Below are 24462 nucleotides of genomic sequence, written 5' to 3' on the forward strand. Positions count from 1 at the left end.
GTTCATCCCAACTATGTTCGATAATATTCAGATCAGACCTGAGCAGGCTGACCATTCTAGAGTATTAATTCCTACTTCCTCCAAGTAATTTGTCAGGATTCTTGTAGTATGCGGTCGTGCATTATCATGCATAAAGACTAAACTGTCCCCAATAAATGGACCAAAATGGAACTACTGCTTCTGCCAAAACATCCTCTATATACCGGTCAGCATTCAGGGGGCTATTGATGAAAATAAGTTCAACTTCAAATGAGATTCGAGTCCAAATCATGACATCACCACCGTCAAACTTTCTTCTATGGAACATACACGCTTAGGCATATCTTTCATTTCTCCGTCTCCAAACCCTCTCTCGGCCATCGCCAGATTTCATACAGAACTGCAATTCATCAGTAAAGAGGATTGGGCTCTAATCCTGTATATACCAGTATTGATGATGTCGAGCAAAAATTAATTGATTCCTACAGTGTCTGGGTTGTGATTCGGGGACAATAGCCGGCCTTCTTGCCATTAGTTCTCTTTCATTGAGGCGCCTTCTAATTATTGTTTTCTCATTTACATTCATATTTCGAACCTCCTGCAGACGGTTTCTTGCAGCAATTGCAGTGGAATGGCGATTTCTTAAAAGTTCCATCACAATAAAACGATTATCTCTTTGCGAGGTAACTCTTCTACGACCAGAACCAGATCGAAGTGAGTATGTCCAGTCTCTATAAAGCGATGGAAAGCTCTCCGTACTGTAGTTCTCGGAATACCTAAAGTTTCGGATACATGAACTTGACTTCTTCCGTCTTGTAGCAATGCAATAATTCGAGCATCATCTACTGTACATAACACCATATCTTAATTATTCACTTTGTCGAAAATTACTGTTTAATTAAATGTTTTCAAGTTAGAAGATAAATAGCGACGACAGGAAACAACAACCTAAACGTCAAAACTGTCAAAGATAAGCATACATGATCGCAATAAATATTTAAATTGGGACGCAATATGAAACAGTGCATAAAACTTCTAATGAATTTTTATTTTCGGAAATTTATAGAGTGGCCACTTTTTTGCCGTTCAGTGTATTTTCACCAATTAAGATTCAGTTCACCAGATCAATGTTCTTGTCTTTTAATTTGGAACAGTGGCCATCCTACAACAATATTATATTCCGTAGGTGCTATTTCAATAAAACTTGTTGATTGACACAGCAGAACAGTAAAATGTTATACAAAAACATGTTGTAAAATATATTGGTATTCGCTTACTTGGTATAAAAGTAATAAAGTTATCAGCATTAAATGGCAAAGCGGTCTTTGTACGTGGCTTTAACTTTATTAAATTTGTTAAAAGTCTTCCGAAAATGCCGATTTTTTATTTTTTTAAGCTATTAGAGTGACTCACAGGAAGTAATTTAAAATGAATACTATATAGTTTCTACTAGTAATAAAAATATACGACAGAGACTAAATTTTTATTGAAAAATTTGCCATTTTTATTGCCGTCCTGACCATAAAATTAATCAAAAAATTGTACAGTAATAAAAAAATCATTTTTTTATTACTGCATAATTCATGTAATATTAATATACGGAGAATTTCATAAATTACAAAATTTATGGAGGTTCTGAACATTGTTTTCTTATGACATTTTAAGTTACATAAATATTTTTAGTTACGTATTTAATATAGGATCAAACCACATTTGATTGTAATCAGAATTATATAATTTTATTTCCAATCCGAAAATCTTTTTCAAAAAATAATCTTAAAAATTAATATTTTCAAAAAACTTAAATTGTAAATATTTACATATTGGTACTAGATGGAAATACCAATTTGACAATTGACTTACTTGTTCTCTATGTTGTAGGGCTTTAAGTCCTCATATTTTGAGTAAATCATGAGGTGTTGTTGTACCTTCGGATTGACATCAAAGTCTAATCTTTCTGAGGTTATGTGGTTAGTTATAGATGATGTATAACTAATTAATGTTGGTATATTCTTATTGTTAGCTTTTTCTTTCAGTATTGGTAACCAGAGTCTGATACATTTTTCTTCACATAGTAAGATGAGAAGAAGTGCTTCTTTGATTTTCCTCGTTTTACTCTGCTTATTATCATCACCTGAATATCTACCTACTTCACGAACCATATATCATCTTAAAGTCTTATAATAGTGAGCGGTATTTTTAATTCACAGTTAATCAATCATATATACTGCTGATATAAAACTAACCGATAACAACATTCACGGATGCCACTGCAATTATGTGTCAAACGCTGATCCAACAAGAGCCACTTAAATAGAATCATCTCAATCTATTGCAAAACTGTATAAAGCAATAGAAAATCAATGTAATCGCAGAAAATTTAACAGATGTAACATTTATAAAACCGAGATAAAATACCTAGGACCTTAGCCCAACGAAAAATTAACGAGAACAACAGTTTATATAGAAGAATTTAATAGAACTATGGATAAATGGAGATGCATTTTAAGATTATACCATCAACTTTAGGATAGGAAGAATTAATTTCTTAAATACAACACTAAAATTGACAATCAAAGTGATAACAAATAACCTGAATGAAATTATAACACTAGCAGAAGATCAACAAGGTTTTAGTCACTGTCCGCTCTGAACCTTTTTTTTGCAGATTGTTTGTCTTCACTTATTAAATCAGTCTCTAAATATGCATCTTCAGAATCACTGTCGTCGTCAAACGTAACTGTACCGAGGTTACAGCATATTTTCCCCTCTACCTCTTCCTCAGTACAATTTATGCACAAGTTCGTACAATACAAACCACGTTTTCTGCATCCAGATCTAATAGTTTTGCAACCTTTGGTGCATTTGCATGTCATCATTATCATGGGTGCTACAGCCCCATAAAAGAGCCTCGACCATCCCAAGTCTATTACGCCAGTCAGTTCTATCCATTGCCAACTGTTGCCAGTTTGCTGAGCCTATTTGTCTACCATCCTCATCTACACCATCCCTCCATCTGAGTTTTGGCCTACCCCTACTTCTACTTCCCACAGGTTGTGATATAAGGATTCTTCTAGGAGGGTTATTCTGCTGTGATCTTGCCAGATGTCCTGCCCATCTTAGTTTTCCTATTTTTATACTACGTCTTTACCAACAAATATATGTTTACATCTATGATATATTTCGTAGTTCTTCGTACTCCTTCTCCAAACACCATTCTCACAGATGCCACTGAATATTCTTCTCACTCAATTCGCATGTAATATGCTTTAATCTCTCTTCCGGAATGAAATTATCTAGAGTATAAATTGGTTCAAAACCAGTGGCACTTTGTCTCCAACCATAGGCACAAGTATCTAACTTATTACCTAAGCACATTTGTAATTGATAGTAAACCCGAAGAACATGCTGTTTGGCTGCACCTTCAGTTGGTGGCAGAGTTTCTAGTTTAAAAGCTGATTTACCGATATTTCTTTTGAATTTTAAGTATCTTAAATCATTTAAAAAAGTGTATCGTCGTGTTTTTTTTTATAATTATTTATTATAATTAATTATTCATTCAATAGTTTTAAATATTACTTACAATTTTCAATGAAAAAGTAATTAAATACGTTTAGTTAAAAGTTTTTTGTTCAAAATACAGAAAATATTTTACTCAAAGAAGTCTAAGTATATTGCTTTCTAAAGCCACTACACTGAGACTGACGAAATTTTGGAGCGCGGAGCTGAAACAGTTTCCCCTCCAATTTCATATGTCGATCTTTCGAACGTACCTTCGTTTCGAAAGGCTGAAAGTTTCGAAAAATTAGATGAATATTATAGGTATAAGTTTCAATATAAAGTTTAGATTTTCATTTAAAATTTGTGCAAAATTTTACTTCTTAATGTTTATAAACAATGGAGATACGATTTTTAAAAAAATAGTCGCTAACTTCTTTTCTATTGGTCATAGAATTTTTTTTTGTAATGTGAGTTTTTTTTTCAGCTATCCAATGGTTGTACGTACAAGTCTGTAGCTTGAAAAATATAGAAGTTATTTCAATTGTTTATAAGTAAAAAACATACCCCTTTTCAAACGTTTATTTTGTAAATAATTTCAATGAAAACGCAATATGCATTCAACTTCTGAGATAGTTTAAGTCTTAAAGAATCCTATGAAATTTGCTAAATGTGTCTAGCATCATTCATAGGGCAAGTTCAATATTTTAAATAATTAGCCTCAGGGATAAATAAATTAAATAACTTTTAAACTATTTGATCGATCGGGGAGAAATCTCGCACAAATTTAAAAGACGGTAATTCCTCGAGGTTTAAATGTATTAATAACATTTTATTTTGTTAATAAAAAAATTAATAAAATTTATAAATTAGTGCAAAAAACTGCTTTTTTGCAAATATCTCCGTAAATTATTTATCAATTTTAATTGAAAAAACGGGAAAATAAAGATATTCTTGATGTAAAAAAATGATATACGATATATAAATATTGTCCATTTAAAATGTAGGGAAAAACTAGACAAAAAATCAAATTGTGACCATAAATTATTGTTAAAAAAAACGCAAGGTAAAAATACTTTTTCATCTATTCGTCATCTAGTAACCCCCACCTATGTCTTAAAAGCTTCAGATATCTGCGAAAAATTTTGCCGTGAAATCGATGATTTTGCATAACCAGACTTGGCTACAATGAGTTCATAAAAAAAAACTTATGGCTTTACTCCAATTGAGATTTCTTTTACTTCGTTTTACAGTATGTGTATGACGATACGATTTATTGAGTATATAGTAGATTATAAATTGTAATAAATAATAATAAAAGTAAATTCTTAAGCTTTTTGTGGTTGGTTAGGTTTAGTTAAGGTATTAGTTGATGTGATTTGTTACCTTTCTTTTTCTGTTGGAGAATCACCATCTTCCCTGGACCGCTTCACCTAGAAGAACAATTTATATTCATTTTGTTATATAACTCTAGAACTCATACCTATTATATTATTTTGTTATATTCTAGAACTGTTTAGTCTACCATGTGAAATAATAAATACAAATAATAATATACACAACCTTCAATGTCATCAACGACATCACACAAGGGAATGATATATGTGGTTCAAAAATCAGTAATTGGATGGAGTAATATCCGCTGAGCTGCGGCCGCCACCAACGCCGTAATATTTCAATAATTAAGTAATACTAAAGACGGTCTGCACGTCAGAATCGCTACAGACCTCCATCAGGGTATTCTCTCCAGACACAGTTCACCACATTTCGACTCCCAGCGTGTCCCACCTCATTCTCATTGCGCCCTTTTCGCAATGAGAATGAGACGCACTAGGAATGCGAAGCGGCCGCTTTTAAGGGCAAACCGCTTATCCTCCCTCGTTCTACTCAAGGTAAACCTTTACTTTGTAAGCGTCATACAAACATTAATATTACACCCACGAAATATAATCGAGGAATGTGAAACGCCATTTGGTTAAGAATTCTATCATCTTCCTGACTACAATCTCCAGAATTTTTATAAAAATTCATGCTTTTAATTATTATTTGTCATTTTGATTGTTTCTGATGTTATTATGCAAGGTCTCGATCAACATAATATGGTTTCGATATCGTACTCTCAGAAATTGTGCCTAAAACTGAAGCTTAGTCAGAAAATTTCGCTTTCGCTTTAATATTCATTCGGACACTTTTCAATATTAGATGTTTAGAATACATCGTCATTTTAGAAACTTCTCATAAAATAGCTTCATTTCAAAGCCCGGCAAAATGCAGATACTCTTTCGAGTTGCCTGAGTGTGTCTCTCTAAAACTTTCCTCCATTTCGGTAATTTACACTTGTGCAAAATTTTATAGAAGAGTTTTGTATGGCACTCCAAAACGGGAATCATGGTTTCGACTGGAAATACAAATTCGGTCTTGACCAGGTTTAACTCTTAAGCTCCTAGCGTTACATGTATGTAACGCAAAAACCGCTAAAATCTTCAGACTAAAATTCGGGAAGTGATTCTAATGCTAACTAGATAGCCATGCATGATTTTGAAGGAACACTTGTTCACTAGTTTTCAGTGTTCGATTCAAGGATTTGATCTAACCTGTTTATTTAGTTGAGTGTTTGATGTACCGGTCTTTATTATTATTTATGGTAAAAATGGATCTCAAGCTTGAATAAGCCTATTTTTACTATTCTTTTGTTATTATATTCTGTTTAAAGTGTTTTTAATTGAGCTTATTTAATGTCTTTTCTTATTGATAATATAAATAATGATTCGAAATTTTATCCTGGTTTTGTAAATTATATCTTTTATTTTTGGTGTTACATATACACTCGCGATCATAAAATCCGGGTCACCTTGAAAATTTCAAGTCTCTTGAATATTTTTGCATCTGGTGCAGTAATAACCTTTTTTTAGGCTAATGTATTTTTTATTTGTCATCAATGTTTGTTTTAAAAGAAAGAAAAAACAGTTTTTTTATTATTTTTATTGAAAAACAGAAAACAAAATAAATTGTTGAAACAGACACACGAAAGAAAAAATGAAATTACAGAACGTGGTAAAACATCGATAGAATTTCAATGACTAATATCGTGTATTGCCTCCGCTTGCTCTAATAACCTCTTGCAGATGACGGGGCATATTCTCAATTTTTCTCCGGATTACATGTTGTGATATGTTATTCCACTCTCTCACTAACAGATCCTTAAGCTCCTGTGCGTTGTTAGGAGGGGGTGTATGGATTTGAATACGTTTTTTCAAATCGTCTCAGAGATGTTTGATGGGATTCAGATCCGGAGATCTAGCTAGCTAGGGTAACCTCGTAATTCCAACCTTGTCCAAGTATTGCATACTGATCCTGGCAACCTGCGGTCGCACGTTGTCCTGCATAAAAACTGCGTCTTCTCCAAGCCCTGTCATGGTGGGCATAACATGTTCTTTCAGAATCTCCGTAATGTACCTTCGTGCAGTTAAGGACCCATTTTCGATGAAGGGTAATTCTGTGCGGAAGTCGGAAGATACACCTCCCCAAGCCATGACCGAGCCTCCACCAAATGGCATTCTTGGAGCAATGCAAGCTTGTGAAAATCGTTCACCAGTTCTCTTCCAAACTCTTACACGTCCATTGGATCCAGTTAGGCTGAAACGGGATTCGTCTGAGAATAACACTTTGCTCCAATCATTAATTCCCCAATGCGCGTATTGTCGAGCAAAAGCTAGTCGTGCAACTCGATGCAGACGGCCAAGTGGCGGTCCTGTAGCCATTACCCGAGAAGATAGTCCAGAAGAACGAAGTCTTCTCCTGACTGTTGCAACGCTAACATTGCAATTTCGTACTTCCTGTAGGCAATTTCGATGCATAACCGCAGCTGAAACACATCATCTCGTGCCGTGGTCGCTCTTCTTCGTCCAGAGCCAGGTCGTCTGGTTAGCAAACTCGTCTTCTGAAAGCGTTAAAGCACTCGTTGAATCGTAGACAGGCTTACGCCAACAGTTCTTGCGACTTGCCGTTGAGTGTGACCGTCTTCCACAAACGCAACAATGCGTGCCGTTTCAAAAACAGTCAAGGCATTTTTGGCAAAAAATAAACAATAATAAACATTAATGGTGGCAATAATAAACGTTTGTTTGTTGCGTTTGAACAGAAAGTCGAAGCACAAATGAGACATTTAAAAGAAGCGGCAGTTACAGGTATCGTTCATTTTGGGAAGTGTATAGTTTTCCGCGAAATCGGCATTATTGAAATTCTTTATTACAAAGGAAACCGCTAAGCCGACAAAAATTCTCAGAAACATGCATTAGTTTGTATTTGTGTTATTATTATTTACGATAAAGCTCGTTAAAAATGAAATAACGGCGATTTTCAAGGTGACCCGGATTTTATGATCGCGAGTGTATGTAACGCCAGGTACATATGGGAGCAAACATCGGAATTTTAGAATTGTAATGTATTTTTTTTTTTGTTCCAGAAAAAGGTTTTCTTTCTCTTCAAGAAGCACTGGAGATGATTGATGGCGGTAAAACTTTAGACGTTGAGGCTATATATATTGAACTCCCAGAATTAAATGTGCTTACAGACGAGGAGTCTGGTGATGAGAAAGATAACGATTTGAACAGATTGTCCTGGAGAATTCTTAGGGTACCTGTTGAACTTATTTTACGAAATGGTGAAAGATATTCCAAAATAAATATAATGATATTGACGGGGCTGGGCGTTACAGATCATCAGCAAATGCTAAAAAGCAAGTGAAAGAAAATTTGAACGTTTCCTGGACCATTGGTGATTTGATAAGTCAAAGCGCCGCTTTCTTTTGTGCTTATTTTTCATATTTCTCTAACCATTCTCCAGTTGAAATTTTTGAAAATTTCTGGGATGAAAACATAATTTCCCATATTAAAAATGAGACTAGAAAGTATGCTGTTTTTAGAAACGCACAAGTTCCAAATATAACTAGAGAAGAGGTATAGTGTGCTCCTGCTATTCCAATTTTTGCGTGGATACAACCACAAGCCAGCTAGGAACCACTGGTGGGACTCAAAACATGACATGGGCAATGAAATCGTGAAAAACTCAATGAGGAAAAATAGGTTCGAACAAGTGATGCAGTTTTTGCATTTTGCTGATAACAGTAAACCAGATAAAAACGACAAAGTCTGGAAAATCCGCTCTTTGATGAATATTCTAAAAAATAAAGTTCTACAACATTTTGTTCCCAAAGCAAAAATCAAGTATGATCAGAGTGTGGTAAAATATCTTAGGAGGCACAGTTGTAAGCAGTTTATAAACCCATACATTTTGGGTACAAAGTACAAAATGTAGTCATTGAACACTAATGCAGGATATCTCATGAACTTTGATTTATATCAAGGTAAAAATCCCAATAGTACGGACAATGATGAAGTGTTGTTTGGAAAGGCGACTGCTCCGTTAGTGTCAATGTTGAGGGAGCTTCCCGATGGTAAAAAAACCTTTCCTATAAATTATATACTTACAATTTATTTACAAGTTCATTGTTACTTTGTATTGATCAAGTTATAGGGTGTATTGGAACTCTAAGAGATAATCGTTTACCGCGAGATATTCCATTGACAGACAAAAAAGCATTAAAAAAACATTATGAGTCGCGAGTTTCTTAGGCTGGTAAAAAAATTGTTCAGATGACACGTCCACATTTGATTACAAATGAAATACATGATTTGCTTTCATGAAAGATGGACGTGATTAGTGCGATAATGTGTTTTTTGTGAACCTCTCTTAAAGCTATTAAGAATATCCCCTTCTAAACGTTCTTTAATATCCCTTGCAGCTCTATCATCTAGCGTCATAATAAGGATCATCACATTCAAATTGTCGAATTTTGTTATTATTCGACATTTTTTATACGGCTAGAAACGAGTCGGTTTTTGAACAAAAACACAACTACCAAGCAATTTTGTTTTTTCTGTCCCATGCCGCAGACTCCCTGTGTCGCGCTCATCTCACACAATTCGCGACCAAGGAAGCAACAATAAGTAATCCTTTCTTTATTGTAAAAGGAAACGAATAAAAATAAACAACAAAATTCATCTTTATGTCTGAACTTAGTTTTAACATCATTTCATTTTTTTTTTATAAATTTAAATAGTAAAGTAATTTAATAATAGATAAAAGTAATAACAATAATTACTCCTTTCTTTATTGTTAAAAGGAAACAAAAAAAATAAACAACAAAATTCATCTTTATAGTATCAACTGGAAATGTCTGAACTTAGTTACCATTCCATTTTTTTATAAATTTAAATACATAGTCAAGTAATTAAATAATAGATAAAAGTAATATTAGGAATGCTTTTGCATCATATTTTAGCCGGGTAAATTTATTGTCGCTAATATAATATTTAGCTAAAATAACAGTTAATAGAGATAATACTTTTTATGACCAGCTCGTCGAGCACGTCAATTAATTCCAAGAAACTCAACTACAAAACTGGCTGGCTATCACTGTACCATCTTTTAACTGTTTGCAGTAAATACGAATAATTTAAATATTTATATGGCGAATGTAAGCACAGTGAAAACAAGAAGCCTATTCGATATTTAATGAAAGTGAAAACTAAATTAAAATGTATATAATGTTTGTAATTTTTTATTTTGATATTAGTTATCAATCATTGATCTTTAATAGAACCGTCGCGTCGTTTAGAATGATATTTACTTAAATAAATGCAAATTAATTATCGTGATTTCTTGTAGGCGGATAATCATGTATAAAAATAATATTTAAAACAATGACCGAAAACATTTCACAGGTTAGGAATAGAATTAAAAAAGTTTTTCGACTAAAGAGATATCGACAATTATTGTTAATGTTAAAAAAATAGCAAAAGATAGCTAATTTTTATTTTAAGTAATTACTTACTAGGCGGATCACAAAAGTTCGGTAAATTCGTAATGGGTGTTATAAAATTAGCTAAAAAAATGCTATTTTTAAACAAAAGTTCTTTCAAGTAACTAAACTGTCGAAAATAATGACATATTCTGAGTTCTTTTTTTCTCTGGAAGTTGTCTTTTTTGCTCCACCGGTCATACTGCAGTCCATTGGCTTAATTGTACACCTTCCTTTAACTGTTACATACGTCCTCGGGACTTCGCGAAGCGTGCTATATATAAGCTTTTGGCCATCACTCCATAAACCTTTTATTTGCTCTGCTATACTTAGCGCTCTTATATCTAGCCAAGATAAAACCTTCTCATTGTACTAAAGAACCTTCTTTTAATAGCAGTAAATTGGTTGAAGGTTCGCCTTTAGGACCCCAATTCAGGCCAATGAGACCTCTTTGAGAAAAGACAGTCCGCGACCGAGGTCGTCTAGGTGTTCGTTCCCTTTATATTTTTATTTGTAGACATTTGTGAGTTCTCTTTTGGGTTTCTTTTCTTTTTGTCGCCGTGTCTATTTTTATCCTACGAGTTGGAACCAAACGGTATCAGGCAGTGCGTACATACCGTGCCAATGGTATCATAGGCATATTACAGCACTCTAGGTCTAGAGCATCACGTCAACATGAACCAGGCATCCCCTAGGCATGATTGTGTTACACTTCCGGGATTGGTGTCGTAGCACATATGATGAGTCAGTTGTGGTGCAGCTGTGTGACGATTTCCGCATGAGCATCACGTACGTGTGCATGTATGTATACGTATTTTTTGTTTAACTCAAATGAACCACTTAAGGTTTCTGACATCAGGTTTTGCTCATTAAACTACCATCTATTTGTATCTTTTGGCCGCTTTGGATCACTTTTACCGGCTTTAGTCCACTGTCGTGAGTTCATTCTGTTCACTGGTGTGTAGAAGTAGACACTAATCAACGCCCAAAAGTCCGACACATTGCGCTTTTAAGGTCCAAAAACTGCTGAGAAGTGGTCATACGATCTTGTCTTTGGTCAGTGCTTAGCAAACGAGGCACTCATCGGCAGGGCAATGTTTTCGTATTCAAAACTTCGTTCAAAATATGACTAGTGAGTGCGCTCTTTATTAACTCTTGTAGCCTCTAACAGTTCACGCACGTTCACTTTACCAGCTACCAGCATTTCATGGACTTTCTTTACGATGTCTGATGTAACTAACTACATCGAAGGGCCTTCCAGTGTGTGGTTCATCCAATGTAGATGTACAGACACTACGAAATTCACGGAACCAACATTTGACAGTGTCGTCTGAAGGAGCGTGAGTCCATAATATTTATTCAGCTTCTGTTTTATTTCCTTCGCCGTTTTGTTTCTCAAATAATAATGTTTAATGAGAGATCGAAAATCGTGTTTCTCCATATACGTCATTTTTCCGAGCAAGTCAACTTTATGCAGCTGTCAAAAATATACTAATGAATCGCACTAAAATTTGACATGTACGCCTAAAAAAGGTTACACTTTCTAGAACTGTTTTTATTGAGATTGTGGCGTCATAATCAGCGAAAGAGGTTACTTATCAGACAACCAAATACTTAAGACAATACGTGAAACTTATAAAGTACCTACTTGTCGCTAAATAAAAATTATTGATGGTTTTAATGTATTAGGATAACATTTTTATGACTTACTGAAGTGTGAAAGGAAATGGCTATAAATATGGTACTCAAACCATAATTATAACGAAAAATTATAACCTCGAAAAAAAAGTTTACCAATAATTCAAATAAAATTTGGTAGAAAAATGAGGTAGGCATTCAATTTACAAATTTTCTAAGAGATTATATAACAAAATATGTACTGACTTTAAAGAGAAGAGACACAGCTGATTAAAAAACAAAAAGCAATGGAAACATTAAAATTAATCAGTTCTGTTAAACGGTAATGGAGGTTAGATAAAGACCAAAAAGGATTATTAAATTGGATAGTACCTACGGATAATTTGTGAATTTGAGTGTTTTTGTTTATTTATTTCTTCATGCCTTTAGATATGTAATACACAAATTACAGTTAGTACAGTAGCACCCAGTCCATAGTAGGACAAATTACAGTAATATCTTCATTATTGGATACTCGATCATCGCAATATTCTTTTTGACTACAATTTTTTAATTTGTTTAATCCCTTTTATTAAAGTTTTATGATGTATTTAATCTGATATATTTTCTCATTCACTTTTCAAATAAAAATTTAACACGCAAATTGTACATGAATTTTTAGCCAAGTTCTGTTTTTTTTTTTTTTTTTCGAAGCGTGGCTGTGGCTTTGTCCATCCACTGTTTCGGCCATTATTGTTGCGTCATCGGCGTAGAAACTGAGCTTACTGAGTTGTTCTGAAACCAGTATTCTAGGTTCAGAGGGGTATTTTCTTCTATTATTTGATCTACAATCAAATTGAGTAGGACTAACCCCTAAGACCCCTTTAATATTAAATACTGGGTTTAAAATCTGGGCTAATTGTAATAATTATAGAAGATTAAACATTGTTTATATGAGATTAAGCCAGAATATATTGTAATGAAACTATCATTTTTAAGTGCTGTTTGACGTTTCAATTTCCACTCTGAAAATAGTTTTCAAAAAAAAATTATTAATACATATAGTGAGATGTGTTTTTATAACCGAAAGTTGTTTAGGGTTACGCTTTTTTCATGCTTGACGGATGACTTACTTTGGTCTCGATCCTGTAGGCAAAAAGTCATGTTTTTAGTTGAAAATTCGGAGGGTGTTGTTTTTGTACTTAAGATGATATCAGATTCAGATTATTTTGTGTGTTTGTGTATTATGTATTATATGTTTATGTATTATGTGTTGTGTATGTATTATGTATAATTGTAGACATGTGTCTACCTTCTATTAATCCGTTAATGTTGGTATGTTCTTGTTGCTGACTTCTTCTGTTAGTATTGGCAACCAGAACCTGCTACATTCTGCTGAACAGTTTGCTACCCGTTTTTCTTCATTAAGTAAGATGAGAGCTGCTTCTTTCATGATTATTGATGCATCTTTCGATTGTACTTACTCTGTGTTCATTGTCCCAGGCGTGGTTGCATATAAGTGATTTGTCAAAATCTCTGTTTTTGTTGCATTCACAGGGTATTTTATCGATGCAGTCTTTTGATCTCTCGTGTGTTGTTTGATTTTGGACAGAATATATCTGAATGTATTGGTAATGCAGTTTCAATAGAGCAGGTCTTTTGGGCTTTACCGTATAATGATTTAAAAATTGCCTTTTTGATGTTTATTATTTGATCAATATTAAATGGTGCGAGTTAGTTTTCTGTAAACTTTGTTTCATAAGAAAACAGCTTAAAAATTGTGTTGAAAAAATTCCATAGCCTGTCCTATTTAACGGATTTCAACTATTCAAATTTTATTTGAACGTTTGAATGCACGTTTTGTGAAACCTTTAATAAGATCAGAGAAGAACATCTAATAGAAAATAAAGAGAAGAGGAAAAATTGGATGAATGACAATAATATACTGCAACTCATGGAAGAAAGAAGAAAATCAAAGAATAACAAGAGACTGTACAAAAATATTCAGACACAAATAAGAACCGAAATACGAAAGGCCAAATAAAATTGGTTAAAAAACAGTGTGAAGAGATAGAGTTGTTGGAACAAAAACACGATACATTTAATATGCATAAAAAGGTAAAACAAGCGGCTGGTCTTCAAAAATCCAACACAGTTAGCAAACTGCAAGATCAACAGGGGAACATTATCACAGATAAAAATGAAGAAATATGCATATGGGCCAAATACATATAAGAACTCTTTGATGATAATAGATCCGAACAATCTTCGTCCTACATATGTAATGACCACTTACCAATCACATCAGATGAAGTGAAAAAGCAATATCTCAACTAAAAGATGGTAAAGCTCCTGGACCTGACAATGCATATATTATGCTCAACTCACAAAGCTATTTAACACCGACCGACGGTACTCAACGACTAACAAAAATATTCATTGACATACATTTAAACGGAGTAAAATACCACGATCATGGCAGAAGTCAACGTTTATTGCTTTACCAAAGGAAACAAAATCCGTATCCTGCAATAATTTCCGGACCATCCGGAAGAAGAATGCACTTCTATATGTTAAAAATGTTTTCAAGTATTTAAAACTTTTTTGTTGGCTCTTCATAATTTTTAAAATTAAGTAATAACTTTTTTTTCAAAAAGTTAGTTTGTAAAATTATTTTACAAAAACTAAGTACTTAATCGATTGCTGAAATTTTGAAGGTTCTATGTGGCTTTTTAATAGCTGAAAAAGATTATTAAACATTGATTTTTGACCCTTTTTTCGACTCTATCTTGCAAGAAATTTAATTGCAAAATTTTTTTTGCCTTCACAAAGTTTTTCTAAAATGCTAGCTGCCGAGATATAGCAACAAAAAATTGAATTTTTCTTAGTTTTTTTTCACAAATTGTTTCATAAAAAAAATTAGCTCACCTAAATTACCCGCATACTGAAATTACCATTTCTAATATTTCCAAACGATTAAGCAAAACAAAAATAGGATCATAATAATGATTTACCCAACCCAAAACAGATACGGTCTGGTCTACTACAATAACCAATAACACTTCTAAAGAAGTCAAGTCAAATATTTATTCATATGACTTCAAATTATCTTATTTTTGTTGACCTTGAATATTTTTTGCTTAGCAATCACCAGTCTTTAAATGTTTGGATTACTTTCTTTTACAATTCTTTCATCTACAACTATAAAATAATTACATAATTTATACATGAGATAGTAAAACGCAAGCTCGAGTTTATTTACAGTTATAACTCAACATAGTTTGGAATATTCGTCATCATTATCAATCACTTAATATCTCCGCCTGTAATTCAGCATGTATTCTGATATATCAATGATAAATGACGTATGGTGTCATCTTGTTTCCGTCGGTGTAATACTGTTGATTAAGATTTAATGTATGCATTGTTTTAAAATTAACACTGTCAAGTTGATTATTTTCTATAAACAATATAAAATATTGTAAGTAACTATACAAACTATACAATAAAATACTTGATTGTGTACAAATATATTTTTCATGAATAAGCTATAAAGAAAGATTTAAAATATTAAAAGCTCCAGGGTAGACTACCATATTAAACACACAAAGAATTTTTTATAGACTAGTAAATTATTATAGATAGACCTTTCGGATAAAACTATGATGCCACAAGAAGTACATGGCAGAACAGTTTTGGGATAAATAATTTGTGTGCAAAAACCCATTATTGGCATTATGGCATTGCAATTTCATTCATCTCTAACATAAGTTGCCAACAATTTCCTACAATTAGAAGTCCGTTCTATGGTACCTTTTCCTATATTTAACAAATAATTACCAGCTTTACATGCGAAACTGCATCATACCATGCTCTTTTTTTATTCTAACTCGTAAGGTTTTGTTTTTACCTACAACTTATCAGCAACTTCATGACTACTGTCATCTGCTATTTGATAGCTGTGTTATCTGCGAATGTAACAGTTGTATTTTGTTCTAGCTCTCGAATGCCACAAGTATAATATAGTGTATATATGAGTATATTAGTGTATTATATGCTTCAACTCTAATACCACCAACATTGTGTATAGTCGCGACAAGATGCGACGTTTGATTCCTTCTCTTTTACAACCGATCGCATGCCTGTGTGTGAAGCGTTTAGTTGGGAAGCATTTCGTTAGTAGAGTTTAGAGTTTAGTGTTGTTTACTGCAATTTACTTATTTTGACTATGACGTGGCGTCCGTGGGATAATGTGGTTGAAAATATTGAGTACGATAACAACACCGATTATGTAGAAAGTGCCTCCAGTACTAGTACCAGTGTGAATGTAATTGCTGGGTATTTAAATGCTGAAACACAGCAACTATGTATACAAAAATCTGCATAAAAATTCGGCTTGGATGAAAAACTAATACAAGCAACTAAGCAACAGAAATTGCACTTTCAACTGTATACAAAATAGTTAAAAATAAACCCCATCATCGCAAGAAGCGACGACGTGGCTATAAATTTTTCAAGACCTTTAGATGCTTCATTTATAAAACTATTAAAATCACAATATACGATTGTTACAGAAGCAATTAAATACATACCTACAATAGAAATAATAAGAAAGAAATTGGAAACAACCGGTCGAAACATGAACTGTTGTGGTAAAACTGATTAAAATTAGATAAAGAAAAAGAGCTTTTAAGTTTAAAACAACAAATAAACGTCAAGCAGTTGTGGAAAGCAAAAGAATAGTCAACAGACGTAATGTAAACCTAGATACCCACCATACGGTTCAGAAAGGATTGGCAGATGGTTCAAACATGTGCATATCAAAAATACCTGCAAATAAAGGATCGCAGCTAATTATTATTGTACATACATTGCGGAGGAAGGGGTTCTGAGAATGCTTTAAAATTATGTGGAAAGACAATAGAGGTTCGTAACCTTGAATACCACAAGAATATGGTAGCTGATATTTTTGAAGAATGGTTCGAAAACTCACTGATAGCAAACTTGGAGCCAAATAGTGTAATAGTGCTTGACAACGCTTCCTATCATTCCTGACAGCTCAGTAAAATACCAAATACATCTTCAAAAGAAGTTAAACTGCAAAGCTTTTTAATGGAAAATGATTTGCAAGTCGAAGGTTTTATATATAAAAAACAACTTTAGGTTCTACACCAAGCCATTTAACAAATTATACGCCCTAGAGAGTATTTTCGAAAAGCATGGACACACTAAATAAGACGTGCAATTACCTTTCCTACATTTGATACGAAGATAATTGAGGTAATTAAATAAGAAGTATCTAATATATTTATATATTAATCGATAAACTAATCGATATCCTAAAAACATTAAGACTCGATGGTAAGGATATAAGACCGATCTTAAACTTATATCTCCAACAAAAAGCAACAGTGCGATTAGAAAATGAACTGTCTGAGATCTTCACAGTAGAAAAATGAGTTAGAGAGGCCTTGGACGAATCAGAAGATGGAACTGCTGTAAATGGCCAACTTATAAACAATATTAGATATGCAGACGATACAGTGTTGCTGGCAGATAGTGAGCAGGTGCTCCAAAGGATGATGGATTTCGTTGAGAAGCATGTATCAAATACGGCCTAAATTGCAAGAAGACAAAAATAATGATCATTAGTAAGAACACCAACATAAACGCCCAAATTACAATTAATGATACTCCGTTAGAAAGAGTGAAAAAAATATGCTATTTGGGCTGCAATATTAAGGATATTTGGGATCACAGCTACGAAATAAAAACTCACATTGAAAAAGCCAGAAGCTCTTTCAGCAGCCTTAGGAAGATTCTCTGCAACTTATTTAGTGTCCTCCTCTATGGAGTACAAAGCTGGAGCCTTACAGAAGATGCCATAAAACGATTAGAGGCATTTGAAATGTGGTGCTACCGATGTATGTTGAGGGTCTCATATATACACCACACAAGTAACATAACTATTCTCCAGAGCCTAAGAAAAGACGCAGAAAGTATTAACACCGTAAAGAACAGAAAATTGGCTTACTTCGGAAACATCATGCGTAATTATAAATACCGACATCTACAGTGGATTCTACAAGGCAAGATTGAGGGTGAGAGAGACCCTGGACGTAGACGTATATCCTGGCTAGTAAATCTTATGAAATGGACTGGTCTAACATCAACAGATCTATTTCGAGCTACTGTGAATAGAATAAGATGGGTCAATGTGGTCGCCAACATCTCTAGAAGATAAGCACATTTAGAAGAAGAAATATATCAAAGAAGTCTGGTAGACAACAATCGACAAAGTGATCAAAGTTGAAGAATACTATAAGAATATTGGGCACTTCCACATTATTGGTGGAAATAAATTTATCATTGAATTGAATGATGATAGTGACGTTGAAAATATGGAAGGAGAAAATGAATTAATATATTTTTACTATTTATATTGCTATTTGGTGTTAGTTGTTATATTTTTAGCATTTTTACCTTTAAAATAAATAAAAGAGCGGGGATATGCTTGCATTTTTTGCTGAAATTAAAAAAAATTGATCTGTATGCTTACGTTAATTTTAGATTTAATTCTGTTTTTATAAAGTTTTACTTGCAATAATTCTAACAAAAACAAGAGTACTTAATTACAAAAGCGATTCTGCATCAGTTATCAATGCAAGCATGCGATAAGAGGGTGGGCGCCTGTGAGGTGAAATGTAAATAAAAGAGGTGAAATGTAAATAAAAAATGATCAAAACTAATTTACAAATTACACTTACAATTAAATTATAGCACATACGGTATGTCCTGCTTTAAAGGTATAGTAAAAAATAAATATTTTTAATGTCATATTTAATTACCAGAACAACCAGCCGCCTTACTATATCTTAAAGCAGAATTATCAAAACCTACAAAACTGAGCGTTCTACTGGCTTGCTTTATTTCAAAGTATCTATAGTCCAGTCGTCAGAGATTTGACCCCTAAAAATCATACGAACAAACTGAATTTTGCTGAGAATATCAATTTTGAGACTCCAAAAAAAATGCAAAAAAGTTTATCACTTTTACCCCCGGGCTTTCTCCTAAAACCCCCTCTTCTTGATAAAATTTGAATTTTGAGCTGTGGCAACAAATTTAAGGATAATATGACTAAAAAACGCAGATATAAACTTTTACATTACAAACGATCGCACGTCACGGGAAATGCCTCCAAGAAGATAGTTTTGAGTGTAATTTGTAGCAGAAGATGGGTTGTTTTAAAAAACGTACTAGCATCATTGAAAAAGAGCAGTTTTGAATGTTTTAGATCGTTTATAATGTGAAAGTTTAAATTCAGCGTTTTTTATGCATATTTCAAATGCCTCACATTTGTTGCCAAAACTCAAAACTAAAATTTCATGTTATAGATTTTAAAGGTTAGGCTCTAGTTATCGAAACTCCACAGTGGCCGGTTAATAAAGGGATAAATTGTATTGATCTCATGAGAATCATAAAAATTGGCAAAAATCACTCCACGTATATTTATTTAACGCCTATAAATACTTAGTTTATTTGCTGCAAAATACAAAAATTTCGTACAAAAGCTGCACTCTTGACCTATAAAACCTATAAAACGCATGTTGATTTTTGTCGATAGGACACTCGGATCAAAAGATATCGAATTTTTACCGTCGAGCTGATAAAAATTTTATTGACCATTAATTTCGCGCGCGTAACTGCCATTACTGTCATCTGCTGAACTATTCAGATCTGCCGTAAACAAAGTCAGAATAGCCATGTTGATTGCCAACGTTCGGAACGGACAAGGCACATGAAGAAGAAGAAGAACTGCCATTAAAAATTGCCGATCGCTTCAAGTGTTGGTTAACTATCTTAGTTATACTTTTTATCTGAAATATTTTTTTCTTTGGCGTACAGATTCTTGGTAAATCGATTATTTTCCGTTTTCCCCCTCTACGAGGGTTTTAGGAGAAAGAGGGTAAAAGTGGCAAACCTTTTTGCATCCTTTCTGGCGTCCTAAAATTGATATTCACGGCAAAATTTAGTTTGTTCGTATGATTTTTAGAGATTCAGTGACATTTTCGTCTCCGACGACTGGAGTACTATGCGAAATGTATTATTTTAAGATTTTTAGAACTGTTGGACGAAATACTGCGGAAAATGGATAGGAATCGGCTTATAATTTATAATAAGCTTCTTACTATGAGATTGTTTCATGGAGATGGATACTTAGCTGTAGACTCTCGGCCAAAAAACCGGCAGATGACGATATTTTGCATAACTGCAAGTCACTACAATTTCTATCTATTGAGATGGGCTACATCTAAGAAGATAGTAGAACATACTTTCTTACAATATGTTCTATTATATCTATTATTATATCAACTTGGTCTACTGTAGAATGCTTATTTCAAACCAAAATTAATGAATTGGTTAGAATAATGGGTAGGTTATATTTTACAGAAGAAAATCAGCATTTGGAAAATTTTAAAAAATTAATTAATTATCTACACAACAACAAAAAATACAATTCACAACAGAAGTGAATTTTGAAATCTAACATGATTTCTCGATTTGATTTACATAAAAGACAGACATGAATTTTTAAATCATAACCCAACTGAACGCTAGATAATGGAAATATAAAAAGGTGAGTACAAATAAATGATCAATTTATCACAGTACATATACAAATAAAAAAACCATGGTATTGAAACGTGAAAAAATAACTATGTGAAAGGTTCTTCTGGTTCTACCAATTAAATCAACTGCAGATTAAAATGAACGTTGCTTATAAATAATATTTAGCAAGCTGCATTATGACCAACTTCATCTCTGCTCTGACAGAACAAAGTGATTGAGACCCTCAGGAAAATTTCCTGTCGAAACTATCTTACCCTACTAAGTAAGTGAACCGAAACCACAGGAAAATTTTCCGCGATTTAATGGTGGACGTGTGAATTGAGTTGCTTAATCGCTAGTATGTTAAATGAATTGTCTATTAGGCGGGTTCCAGGTGTCCTCATTAGCCTTCTTCCAGCATGCTTCAGCGGGCTCTGCTATATATTATCTAAATTTTCGTGGCCAAAACAACTTATTGTTGTAACTTTTCGTGACAACAAAAAAGGGTCCAGTTAGCGAACCTGAGTCCCAGAGGCGGCTCAACAGCAGGCGCTAAAGCGTATTCAAAAACTAACAATCTAAGATACTATAAACCAAAAATCTTTTAAACTGAAGTGTGCTCTTCCTCACATGCCATCTGTAGTTAAAAATGTCTTTGTTCTTGGATTGTCTGCACTGTTCCATCATATTCATCTCATCGTTCATCCAGCTTTATTTCTTACAGAATTGTTTAATAACTGTTTGCATGAATCGAGGAGATATATATTAGTGTCCGATTTATCAAAACACCCAAATATTTTTTATTGGAGATTCTCTCTTATGAAGGACAGGGTCCTTCAATTTCCTTATTTCCAATCTAGGGGTTTTATGGTGTTTGCTAATGCGTTGAAGTTTAAGTGTAATATTGGCGATTAGTAGGTTGTGTTGCAAGAGTAAAATCTACCCTTTAGCAAAATAAAGCTATATGGAACAATCTAACTATATTAAAAACCACCACAAGAGTCATACATTATAACTAAGTAGACCTTACTTACAGTTAAAATCGAGAATGGAAATGTATTGAAATTTTTGAGAATAGAGAAGAATAAGAAAAACAAAGTTTTTCTAAGTTACGTACCTAAATTAGAAAGATAAATTTGTGGTATATAGTAAAAGTTAAATAACTTCCACCATTATTTTAGTTATTCCTCTGTACTAGTTTTGTGATAAAATAAACACCTTGTGAATCGTAAATAATAAAAGTGAAGTAGCAGTAAACCTCACAACTGAGCCTGAAATAACACGTGCACTTCCCGCTTAGTAAGAACCGATAAAAAGATTCATTTTCGATTTACCTACGTCACTCAAAACGAAATAATCCAGACAATTTATAATAGAAAAAAATTCGGACGCTTCGGTGTATAAATACATAATATAGTACTGCACAATACAAAATTTTAATTATAAACTGTATTTAGTAAATAAATTTGTAAAAATAAATAAATAGAAAACAACTCATATTTTATGAGTGATTTCCATATTATTATGAGTCAGTTCATGCGATGGACAATGTTGAGATCATGTATCATTTGAGTATTATTGCTTCAACAATTATTGTCTTGTCTCTTTTAAAGTTCTGTGTTATCAGAGATCCCAATATTTATAGTTTTCTCTATCTCCAACTGCATCCCTTTGGGTGACATTATGTTAATGTTTACATTAACCATTTAATCATTTTATTTTAAGTTTATAATTCTGGCAGAAAATGCTATTTTTTTTTTTAGTTTTTATATAGTACTTGCAAGTAGGACCTTATCATCCAATAATATCATATTGTGTATCAGAATAATTTGGCTTTGATTAATCTTTTTGTAATAAGTCTTTTTCAAATATTGTTTCTTTAAATAGTTATGTTAAAAAGAATTGACGACAAAACACATCCCTGTCTGACTCCTCTTTGTTTGTTGTATAACAAACTGTTTCTGTGTAACGTGAATATTTCGAATATTGAATGTCTGAACATGAATATCCTGGTAATTATGGTATACTGACATCCAAATACATTTGAAATAGTGTCTCGTGTTGTAGCTTATTGAACGTCTGTTCAAAACTTATGACAGAAATGATGAATCTTTGTATCAACACTTTAATGAAAATAATGATTCTCTATTACTAGTCCACTTCTAGCACTCTAACACCGTCAATGTACTCCTGTAACTATTTATAGTTTATTGCATGAATTATTTGAAAAAAAAAACAATTTTTAAAAGGGTGGAGAGCTCTTCTGATCCGTTTTTCGCGAGGAATCACTCTGCCTTTTCTTTACTTTTCTTATTCTCTTATTATTTGTTACAACTCATTATGTTGTGGGATTGCCCGATTGGTGATTAAGCTTCATTCCTTTCTATTTTTGTTCCTCTTTTTCTTTATTAACCCTACAACCATAAGATGGTGTCTTGTGGCGACACCACTCCCCTCTAAATATCTGTTGTATACCGTTACAGCAGTAGAAGGAACTTATAATTCTCAGTACCTTACCAGCATTTAGTGTCTTGTTACCCAGCGGTGGCATCTTGTTAGCCAGTGTTTGATTTCTTGAAAAATTCCGCGTCGGACCACTTTACGCTTTTTGTGACAAACGTGATATTTTACATAGATGGCTTCAAGTAACAAAAATCTGGCTCAAGGATAAATAAAGTTACTACGACGGTATGAAGCAGAAGAAACAGATTTGGAGGAAGCTGATGAGGTTCGAATTAAACTCAGCGATGATGAAAAATCTGAGGATGGTGTTGAAACAGATAGTGTCCAACATGATAAGTGTTCTGCAGATGAACAGGTGAATCGGATGATGATGTCGAACTACGACGAAAAATTTAATATGGAAAGAACGGATACAAATGGTCTACCAATCCATACTGTACTAAAAATACACGAAAATCGATGAAAAATGAAGTTTCACGCAGACCCGGACCAAAAGGTGATGCCAAGAAGGTAAATGATAAATTACCTGCTTGGAAATTATTTTACACAGATGAAATTATAGACACAATTACTCAACATACAAATGAAGAAATCGAAAGACAGTCTCATAAGTACACAAAGCAATATTTTGTACAAAAAATGTGCAGTCAAGAAATTCGCGCTCTCCTGCGGCTTTTATATATGAGCGGTTTTCTAATTTCAAATCACCTGAACATTTTAGATATGTGGTTAAAACAGTTTAGTGTTGCTTAGAGCGACTATGAGCTCAAAACGATTTATTTTTTAATCAACTGTCTGCAATTTGAGTAAAAAGAAGCAAGAAAAAATAGACAAAGAAATGATAAGTTTGCTCCAATCCGGTATGTTTGGGAAAAGTTTAATGAAAGATGTCAAGCCCTTTATACTCCTTGACCATATGTAACTATTGATAAACAACTCCTTAGTTTCCGTGAGCGTTGTAGTTTCAAAGTTTACATTCCAAATGTAGACTTTGTAAACGGGGGATATTGTCGGGGTAAACCCGATAAATACAGAATAAAAATAGTAATAATGTGCGATTCTAAAACATTTTACATGGTATCTGGAATTCCTTATATTGGAAAAGAAATCAGAACAAAAAAATAAGACTCTTTACCAACGCAATATGTCCTAAAGTTACGTGAAAGTAGTTATGGAACTAATAAAAATGTTACAATGGACAACTGGTTCTTATTTTCTGATCTAGCAGAGAAGTTACTACAAAAGAAATTTACTATAGTTGGGACCTTAAGAAAAAATAAATCTGATATACCACCATCATTTCTATTAAAGAAGCGAACTTTTTCTAGTTCAGATTTTGCATACGACTGTAACAAAACTCTGCTATCTTTTTCTCCCAAAAAAGGTAAAATCGTACTCTTGTTATTAACCTTTCGCACAAATGGAATAGTAGA

General features: G+C 33.2%; 1 protein-coding gene across 1 annotated transcript in view; it reads right to left on the reverse strand.

Annotated features, from left to right (window-relative positions):
- Nucleotides 1–24462, reverse strand: part of eya (eya transcriptional coactivator and phosphatase 2) — a 179324-nt gene that overhangs the window by 150348 nt on the left and 4514 nt on the right. Inside the window, exon 2 of the mRNA XM_072541267.1 lies at nucleotides 4864–4910. Coding sequence (XP_072397368.1) covers nucleotides 4864–4910 — 47 coding nt within the window. The remainder of the gene's footprint in view (nucleotides 1–4863; nucleotides 4911–24462) is intronic.

The sequence above is a fragment of the Diabrotica undecimpunctata genome, chromosome 8 (assembly GCF_040954645.1).
Source record: "Diabrotica undecimpunctata isolate CICGRU chromosome 8, icDiaUnde3, whole genome shotgun sequence".
NCBI lineage: Eukaryota > Metazoa > Arthropoda > Insecta > Coleoptera > Chrysomelidae > Diabrotica > Diabrotica undecimpunctata.